The 10,960-nt window shown below is 21.5% G+C and overlaps 1 protein-coding gene across 1 annotated transcript; it reads left to right on the top strand.

Annotated features, from left to right (window-relative positions):
* Nucleotides 1–602: 602 nt before the first annotated feature.
* LOC117167414 (histone deacetylase complex subunit SAP18) lies at nt 603–10,960 on the top strand. The gene is made up of 4 exons (XM_033352318.1): nt 603–705; nt 1,066–1,172; nt 7,126–7,320; nt 10,757–10,960. The coding sequence occupies exons 1-4, from the start codon at nt 616–618 to the stop codon at nt 10,848–10,850; spliced, it is 486 nt and encodes a 161-aa protein (XP_033208209.1). The 5' UTR covers nt 603–615; the 3' UTR covers nt 10,851–10,960.

Here is a 10,960-nt window from a genome sequence, read left to right as displayed (position 1 = left end):
TTCCTTACTGCTTTTTATTTATCATCTCAAATTTTGAACTAGATGTGGCGCTTCGTGTGAAAGTAAGTTGGGTAATAAAAAAAGTGACGGTATGGTAGGAATCTAGTCACGTGACCCGTCCGTCACATGGCCTTAAATCGATAAAATTTAAATCAAACACCGTTGAATTCAACCAAATAAATAAAGAATATGATTTTTCACCGAAAGAAATATTTTTCAATTTTAAAATGTAGTTTTTACTTTTTGCTATAAGAAAATATATGAATTTTGATAAAAATGTAATTTCAAACGTTCTTTCAGTTAACAATAATGTTATATTTGTAAAATTCAGAACTACACAAGAAACCGTGACAAGTCATCAAAATAACAATCTTTTTCTTTTCAAACTGCATGGTTGACACTTTAACTCAATTTCACGAATTAAACATAAACTTTTATTAATAATTTCTATAAAAAAGCTATTTTTCATACATTAAATTTGAATTTTCGCAGAACTCAGACCTCAACAGATCGCGCACTCTGGTGAGTGGTAAGATCCCCAACGGTTGAATTTTTTTTAGGTGCGTGGCTGAACTCTCATGCTCATAGCTCGTGGCTCATGGCGTCAAAGTCAAAATGGTAAACGACACAAAAATGGCGTCTGCAGTTGAATCGATGGTCGTTGATGAAAAACAGCTTCCAGACAAGCCCGTGGATAGAGAAAAGGTATATTACATTCTATCAAACCAATAGGATAATTTATTAAAAAATTTTACTTATCCAGCAGTGCCGAAATAGCGGCATTCAAGACCGGAAAAATGAACCTAACCTCAAAAAGGTTGTTCCGGGTGCTTTAAAGCAATAATTTGCAAGTTAATAATTAATTTATAATAAAATCAATAAAAGAAATCGAAAGTGTGAATTATAATGAATGTGGAAACATATAGTACATAAGTTCTGGCTAAATTTCGACAACTTGTGTGTTTTCGTGACATCTTTGAGAGTGTTTTAGAAACTTGTTTTTGTAAACATTGAAATATTTTAAAGAAAATTTAATTAGCGTAATGTGGACTTGGCCGTTTTTAGACCTGTCCACTATTATTGAGGGTTTTTTGTAACACGGGAAGGCACCACAACATAATGGACTACAGCAGGGGAAATGTTCCTTCGAACGAATTACAAATTTACACATGGTAAGTTTTCTCGTCAAACGAATTTACGCGAAGTTTAGAAATTTACGAATTTTCTGGAAAAAAAATTGGCTAGAGTTCGGTTTTAACCGTTTTTTTTTTTTTTTTTTTAAATAATTGAAGTTCAGTCTTGAAGATTGAAAGAATTAAAAATTAAAATCGCTGAAGTTGAAAATTTTTGATAAAAAGTTTTAATTTATCAACTGTAAATACAAATAAATGACTTTTAAAATGTAAAATTTAATTTATTCCGATAATTTCACTTTTTAAATCAAAATTTTAATAGTGTAATGAGATATTTTTAATTCAAAGTTTTAGGTATTTCTTTATATTATTTTTTATATTGAATTTAATAAATAAATTGATTAAGATATTATCATTATATATTAACATATTTAATTTAGAAAAAGAATGAGTATCTAATTTTAATTGTTCTATTTAAAAAATGTTTAATTTGTAAACTGTGTTGGCATTTTTTTCATAATTTGTACATTTATTTTTAAATTAATCAAATTTTTCCTACTGTTTTTGGAAAATTCTGCAAATTAAAAAAAATTCCTTAAAATCTTTCAGGTTCTTTCTGATTATTTTGGAAATCTCTTAAAATCTTTTTAAATTTTCTGTTACAATAATTTTTCAGAATCAAAAATCATTTTCAATTTTCTTGGGAATCTTAAGAAATTTTTTTATTATTTTAAAGCCTTTCAAAACTCTTGAAAAGGTTCGAAAATTTTTTAAATTACTCGAAATCATTTCAAGTTCTAAATTTAATTTTAATCTTTTTTAAACTTCTAAATATCTCTTAAAATTTTTCTAATTTTTTCTACAAATAATCAGTATTTTCTTGTTCTTTATAAATTCAAATTTTAAGGATTTTTTTTAATTTGCAGGATTTTATAAAAGTTGTAAAAAAAAAAATTTTCAAAGTTGATGTTAAATTTTATATACATTTAAAATGAAAATAATTTAACTTCTAATAAATAATAATAATTTAACTTCTAAAAACAATTATTAATCACAGTTATATTTATTTTTAATTTGTTAAATTGCTTAAGTTTTCTAGTTTTCAAAAAGTTAAATAAATACCTTTTGTTGGAAAAAGATCTTTATTGACGGAAAGATTTTCTTTAATTAAAATTCAACGGTTTTTTTAAAACTTCCTCTATTTTGGTACAATATTAATCTACTTTGTAGGAATTTCAATTTTTTTTAGTTGAAAATCCGACTTTTTTGTTGAAAGTTATTTATTTTTGGTTGAAGAATGAACTATTGTTTTGAAAGTTCGACTTTTTAGTGAAAAATTCGTATTTTTCGGTAGAAATTTTATCCTTCTTGATTAAAAATACTATCGTTTGGTTGAAAATTATTATTTTTTTTTTTTATTTCGGATGGAATTATTTCGTAAAAAATTTGTCATTTTGTGTCGAATGCAACTGCTTTGGATTTAAATTTAATATAGTTTTTGAATGATATATTAATTATTACATTTTTTGTTGAAAATGTATATTTTTTTAATTTAAAGATTAAAATATTTTATTAGAAATTTATGTGATTTGTTGAAAATTCGACTTTTTGATAGGATATTCAACCATTCGATACAAAATTTAAGTATTTTGTTGAAAAATATTAATTTTCTAATGGAAAAAGAATTTTTTGGTTGAAAATGAATATTTTTGTTTTAAAATTTAACTTCTTTGTAGACAATTTCTTTTTTTTTTCAGGAAAATTTATCCATTTTTTATAAAAAAATCAGCTTTTAAATTGAAAATAAATTTTTTTAAATGGAACTTGAAATATTTCATTTTTGTTTAAAAATGTAGCTTTCGTAGAAAATTCCTTTTTTTTTTTGCATTAAAATTCAACAATTTGGTATCAAATTCATTTTTTTTTTTTAATTCAGTTTCTTTTAAATTGAAAATAATTTTTTTTTAAAGGGAACTTGAAATATTTCATTTTTGTACAAATTTATATTTTTCATTGAAAAACTCAACTATTTGATTGAAAATTTTTGTATTTTGTAAAAAATTCTTCTTGGTAGAAAATTAAACTATTTGGTTAAAATTTGATGAATTTTGTTTAAAATATTTATTTTCTAATAGAAAATTAATCATCTTGGTTGAAAATGAATATTTTTGGTTGAAAACTTAACTGCTTTGTAGACAATTTCTTATTTTTTTTCAAGGAAAACTGATCAATTTTGTATAAATTTCAATTGCGTTAATCAAAAATCCGTTTCTTTTGAATTAAAAATTATTATTTTTAATTTGAAAATTGAAATTTTTTATTGAAAATTTTATGTTGAAGATTGAACAATTGTTTTGAAAGTTCGACTTCTTAGTGAAAAATTCGTATTTTTTGGTAGAAATTTTATCCTTCTTAAATAATAACTGTTTGGCCGAAAATGAATAATTTTCGGATGAAAATTCGTATTTTTTAGATGATAATTAATTCTTTTACTATTAATTTAATTAATATAATTAAATTATTATTATTCTTTTTTAGATAATAATTAATTTAATTAATATGCTTAATTATCTAAAAAAGTATATAAAATTTTATTATAAATATTATTAATTTTTAGTTAAAAATCAAAATATTTTGTTCGACTTTTTAGTGGAAAATTTGTATTTTTTGGGAGAAATTTCATCCTTGTTGGTTAGAAATGTAACAGTTTAGTTAAAAATTATTTTTGTTGAGGCTTAAAATATTTTGCATTCTCGCGGTTAAAAATTAATTTTTTTTTGATTGAGGATGGAATTATTTTGTTGAATGCAACTGCTTTGGAATTAAATAGAAATATTTTTTCAATTAAATATTAAATTTTTCGTTGAAAATTCAATTATTTATTAGAAAATTCAACTCTTTTGTTCAAAATTCGTCTTTTTTAGATGGTAATTAACTTTGGTAGAAAGATAATCTTCTTTGTAGAAATTTCATCCCTCTTGGTTAAAAATACAAAGTCAGTTATTTTTGGTTGAAATCAATTGTTTTTAATTTAAAATTTAAATAATATTGAAATATCAATTATAATATTTTTTATTGAAAATTTAAGTTGAAAATTGCTCTTTTTTAAATTGAAAATGGGTTTTACAGTTTTAAATAAGAATTTGTTGTTTTTTTTTTGTCGAAAATTAAATTTTCAATTAGAATTTGAACTCTTTAATTTTTGGCTGATAATTTAAATACTTTATTAAAAAATTATTTATTTTGTTAAAAATTCGCTTCTTTCTCTGGAGATTCATCATTAGATGATTTAAAAGTTTTAATTATATAGTTGAATTTTCAAGAAAAATGAATTCTAAACAAAAAATGAAATAGTTTATATTTAATCTAGAAAGATTAAATTGCAACCGTTTTTATTTTAAATAAAAAAAAGATTAAATTTTAACCAGTTTTATTGTAATTAAAAAAGCCGATTATACGATTTTTTAACAACAGAATTATTTTGTAACCGAATAGTTGAATTGTTAATCATTTTTTAACAAGAAAATTTATTTTCAACCAAAAAATATGAACTTTCAACTACAATTATGAATCCTCATCCAAAAAATATTACTTTTTACCAAAACCGTTCAATTTTTAAGCAAATAAACTGAATTTTTAACGTCAGAATAATAGGTGTTTAATATTTATTTATACAACAAAATTCAACAATTTTACTTACAAATTCAAAATTTTTAAATAGAACAATTAAAATTGTAATGTTCAAAGTTTTTTTTGCTCAGTTGTGAATAATTGTTTTCTAATTACTAATTTGAAAGTAAATTTTCAATAAAATATATGAATTCTCATCCGAAAGGTAAATTTTTATATTAAAAGAACCGAATTTTTAATCAAAAATGGGCAAGGTAAATTTTCAATTAATCCATTTTTAACGAGAAAAAAATAACTGATTTTCATAAAAGTATTTTTTTTTGTCATAATATATTTCATTAAAAGCCATTGAATTTAACCAAAAAGGAGCATTTTTCAACTAATCGTGTGATTTTTCAATTTAAAAAGATGAGATTTTAATCAAAAATAAAACTTCAATAGATAAAATTGTAAAAAAAAACAGTTAAAGTCTACAAAAAAAGAAGACGATTTTTCGCCAAAACAGATGAATTGAAAATAAAAATATTTTTTTCTTGCAAATTAAAATTGAAAATTGCTCTTTGTTACGTTGAAAATGTTCTTCTTCAGTTTGTTTCTTTTTAGTTAAAAATTCAACTACATGATTGAAAAATGACTTTTTTAGAATATATTTATTTATATTTTTTTCTTAAAATTATTATTTCCGTTGACAATTCATCTTTTTATTTAATATTTAAATCTTTTTGGTTGGTATTTTTCAATTTTCCTTTTTTTAAAATTCCTAGAAGTTAAATTTTTTATCTGAAAATTTCACTAACCCATTTTTTGTTGAAAAAAATTTTAGTCGAAAATTTACCTTTTTTAATTAAAAATTTAAATATTTAGTTGAAAATTTGCTTTTTTAGTAGAAATTTAGTCTTCTTATTTGAAAACTCATAATTTTTGTTGAAAATTAAATTTTTTTTTTAATTTTTGTTCGAAAATTAATTTTTGAACTCAAAAATTGAGTATTGTGTTTAAGATTTGTCTCTTTTGTTTAAACTCAACTGTATTTCTATTTAATATTAAAATCTGTTTTGTTTGAGATTTCAACTATTCAATTTTTGGTTAAAAATGCATCTTTTTTGGTTCAAAGTTCTACTACTTTGTTAAAAAGTAATATTTTTGTTTAAAAATTCATCTCTGTAGTTAAAAATTATATTATTTTATTGAAAAATTCTATTTTTCAGTTTTTGTTGTTTTTTTGTTGTTTTTCATAACACAATTGGAATTTATACAAAATTGATGAGTTTTCCTTTTAAAAAAAGATATTGTTTACAAACCAGTTAAATTTTCACACAAAAATATTCATTTTTCACCAAGATGATTAATTTTCTATTAGAAAATAAATATTTTGAACAAAGTAGATCAATTTTTAACCAAATAGTGGAATTTTTTATCAAGAAGACGAATTTTTTTACAAAATATAGAAATTTTCTATCAAATAGTTGAGTTTTTCAGTGAAAAATATACATTTTTAACAAAAAATGAAACAGCTAAAATTTTATTGAAAAAAAATTAATTATCAATTTAAAAGAAACTGCATTTTGTACAAAACAGTTGAATTTGATAATAAATTTTTAAATTTTAATGCGAAAAAAGGGAATTTTCCACGAAACAGTTAAATTTTCATTCAACAGAATTTATTTTCAACCAATGAGGTTAATCTTTCATGAAAAAATACGTTTTGGTTGAAAATTGAAGTACTTTATTCAAATCTTTTTTCGCTACAAAATTATTTTTTACTGACAAATGAACTATTTAATTTTTTTGTACTAATTTATTTTTTTAGTTGCTAATTCACTTCTTTCGATAAAAATTGAACTATTCTATAGAAAATTTATTTGATTTTTGGTTAAAAATTCATTTTTTAGTTTCCTCTTTTATAGGATTTAAAAAAAAATTGTAGGAATAATTTGAGATGGTCAAAAGATATCTACAGAAAAATTCGTTTTTTTATGTTAACTTTTAATTAGGAACTTCGTGATTTTTTAATCAATTTTATTATTTTTTTGAATAAATTTAATAAACAAATTCTTTTTTGGGGCATCTGTCGACGGAAAAATTCTTTTTTTTTCGAAAGCAGTCTTTTTAATTGCGAATTTCAAGATAATTTCAGCAAAATTAATAATTAGTTGATAAATTTTTTTTAACAAATTTAATAAACATTCAATTGAAAAATTCCTGATTACTGCATTTGTTAATTAAATTTGTTTATAATGTAAGCAGTTATAATCTTAAGAGAACATTTTTTGAATATAATATTGTTTCCATTCAAATTTGGCCATTTCTTTCGTCATATTTGTTTGTTTATAAAAAAATTGAAACCATAATTCAAAATCAGGATGGACGCAACTTTGCGAGAAATTACCGGACTAGTAAAGGAAGTAAATCCGGACGCGCGCAGCAAAGGAACCTACTTTGATTTTTCATTGGTCACTCCAGAGCAGAGAAGTTTTGGACACCGAATGCGAGAAATAGGCGTCACTTGCTCCGGACAGAAAGGCGCCGATGACAATAAAACACTTGCACAAGTCAGGTATTTGATTAATTTTCAAGGATTTTCTAATTAACAAAGAAATTTTAAGAAAATTTTTTCCTAACAAACCAAACTTTTTAGAAAAAACAAAATTTGTTCAACTTTTATTTCAACAATTATTTCAACAATTCTTTCAAGAATTAGTTGAATTGTTATCTTTTTTAATTATGTTTTTTTCAGTTTACAATGCCTAATTCAAAAATCTTTTACTTAAAAAAATTTCCATTATCGAATTAATATTTAATAGTATAAATTTTTAAATGCTATCTTGAGGGCTTGAATAATTAAAAATGAAAAGCCTTTAAAGTTGAAAATTGGCTTTTATTAAATTAAAAATATTTTTTCAGTCTAAAATATTCCATTTTTAACCTCATCAATTTAAAAAATGTTTAATTTGTAGGTGAAATTATAAGTATTTTTTTGTTTAAAGAGTAATTGTAAGAGGTATTTAGAAGTTTCGAAAAGATTAAAACTTATCATCCAAATTTTAGGAAATTTTCTTAAACACTCTCTGGAAATACTTTTAAAAAATGTTAAATTATTTAAAATTTTCCTACGAATCTTAAGAAAATGTTTTTTTTTTTTAACTTTCTGGATGATTTCAAGAAAATTGTTTTTTAATTTTTGCATTTTGCGAATTTAAAAATTCGTTTTGCTTTTCTTGCAAATTGACTTCTTTAAGAAAATTATTTTTCGTGTTTCAGTTAAAATTCATTACTTTTAATTGAAAATTTAAGTACTTTGTTCAAATCCTTTTTCCCTTAAAAATTATTTTTTACTGCAAATTGGACTTTAATTTTGTTTACAAATTAATATTTTTAGTTGCCAATTCACTACTTTCAATAAAAATTGTTACAAATTTATTTTTTAGTAGAAAACTCAACATTTTTGTAGAAAGTGAATCTTCTTGTTTGAAAATTCATATTTTTTGGATGAAAATCTAACTATTCTATTGAAAAATTCACTTTTTTTTTTAGTAAAAAATTAATTTTCTACAAAAATCTTTAATTTTTCCACTTGATAATACGAATTTTCAACAATAAAATTATTTTTCTACTAAATAGTTCAAAGTATATAGGATTACAATTTAGGATTACAAATTGCGTGGATTTTCAATTATATATTTGATTTTTTTAATCAAAAAAACTGAATTGAATTTTCTACAAAACAGTTGAATTTTGTATCAAGTTGTTGAATTTTGATGCAAAAAAAAATAAATTTTTCACTTAACAGTTAAATTTTCCTTCAAAAAGATTCATTTTCAACCAAGGAAATTAATTTTTATTAGAAAATAAGTATTTTCACATTTTTTAATTGAAAATATAATTTTTTACAAAAAAATAAAGTATTTCGAGTTCCATTTGAAAAATTTTATTTTCAATTTAAAAGAAGCGGATTTTCTATAAAAAATGGATAAATTTATCGAAAAAAAAATTTGCTAGAAAGCGGTTGAATTTTTTTAGAAAATAAATATTTTCAAAAAATATATAAATTTGTAACCGAATGGTTGAATTTCTTATCAAAAAGTCGAATTTTCAACAATTTCGATCAATTTCCAATTAAATATTTCAATTTTAAAAATAAAAAATAGAAATTTTTAATAAAAAATGGAATATTTAAACTGCATTTTTTTTACAAAACAGTTGAGTTTGATACCAAATTGTTGAATTTTAATGCGAAAAAAATGGAATTTTCTACAAAAGAGTTAAATTTTCATTAAAAAAAAATTTATTTTAAACCAAGGAAATTAATTTTTGATTTGAAATTACGTATTTTCTCTTTTTTTAATTGAAAATATAAGTTTTTACAAAAAATAAAATATTTCAAGTTCCATTTAAAAAAATTAATGTTCAATTTAAAAGAACCGGATCAAATAGCTGGGTTTTTTTAATAAAAATTTTTATTTTCACAAAAAACGAAATATTTCAAGTTCCATTAAAAAAAAAAATTATTTTCAATTTAAAAGAAGCAGATTTTTAAAAAATTCAAATTTATAAAAGATTGATGAATTTTTCTTTAAAAAAAAAAAAAGAATTTGGCTAGAAAGCAGTCGAATTTTCAACCAAAAATATTCGTTTTCAACAAACAAGATTAATTTTCTATTAAAAAATCAATATTTTCAACAAAATACATAAATTTTTAACGAAATGATTGAATTTCCTATCAAAAAGTCGAATTTTTAACAAAAAATGGAACAGTTTAAATTTCATTGAAAAAAATTAATTATCAGTTTATAAGAAACGGAATTTTTCATAACACAATTGAAATTTATACAAAATTTATTAGTTTTCCTTTAAAAAAAAAAAAAGAAATTGTCTACAAACCAGTTCAATTTTGAAACAAAAATATTCATTTTCCACCAAGATGATTAATTTTCTATTAGAAAATAAATATTTTTAACAAAATGCATTAATTTTTAACCAAATAGTTGAATTTTCTATCAAGAAGACGAATTTTTTTACAAAATACAGAAATTTTCAATCAAATAGTTGAGTTTCTGAATGAAAAATATAAATTTGTACCCATTATATATATTTGATTTTTTTAATTGAAAAAATATACATTTAAAAAAAATGGAACAGCTAAAATTTCATTGAAAAAAAATTAATTATCAATTTAAAAGAAACTGCATTTTTTTACAAAACAGTTGAATTTTATACTAAATTTTAAAAGTTTAATGCGAAAAACAAGGATTTTTCTACGAAACAGTTAAATTTTCATTCAGCAGAATTTATTTTCAGCTACTAATTTATTTTTTTAGTTGCAAATTCACTTCTTTCAATAAAAAATTCAACTATTCTACAGAATTTTTTTTTTTTTTGTTAAAAATTCATTGTTTAGTTTCCTCTTTTACAGGATTTAAAAAAAAATTGTAGGAATAATTTGAGATGGTCAAAATATATTTTAAATATATTTAAATCTTTCAAAAAATCTTATAAATTTTATTTCCTATTCTTCAAAAATCCACATTTGTTTATTATTTTAAAAATATTTTCGAATTTTAATTTTCTCTCTGGAAAATTCATCCTTTTCGATTAAAATTCAACTATTCTAGTTGAAGATTCGTCAAATTGATTATTCCCACATTTTATTTGAAAATTCATTTCTTTGGTTGAAGATTAACTTTTCAACGGAAAATTTTACTGTTCAATTTTTTATTGACAATTTATCTTTCTTAGTTGAAAATTCATGTTTATTGTTGAAAATCTTTATTTTTTGGCATAAAATTAATCCTCTTGTTTGAAAATTCATCTTTTTGGTAGAAAATTAAAGTATTCCAGTTGAAAATTAATAATTTTGTTTTAAAATGCATGAATTTGGTAGAAGATGAATTTTTTTTTTTTAAACTGAAAATGTAACTTCCATTTTTCGTTATAATTTTTTATTAAAAAAAAAATCATTTCGAAAAATATAATGAGATTTTATTGTTTTTCAGATTTACGATAGGTGATTACCTCGACATTTCCATCACTCCCCCGAACAGGATGACACAGCCACCAATTCGACGAAGCGGTTTGAGACAGTATTAATAAAAAATTACTTAATTAATTAATTTAACTTGATAAAAACCAATATCTTTTTTGTAAAGTATCTTTTTTTCATTTTTGCGTTCTTAAAAATTAGTAAACTTTCAAAAGAA

This window comes from Belonocnema kinseyi, chromosome 2 (genome assembly GCF_010883055.1).
Source record: "Belonocnema kinseyi isolate 2016_QV_RU_SX_M_011 chromosome 2, B_treatae_v1, whole genome shotgun sequence".
Classification (NCBI taxonomy): Eukaryota; Metazoa; Arthropoda; class Insecta; order Hymenoptera; family Cynipidae; genus Belonocnema; species Belonocnema kinseyi.
The sequence above is the reverse complement of the archived record's forward strand: the minus strand, read 5'-3'. Positions and strand labels throughout refer to the sequence as shown.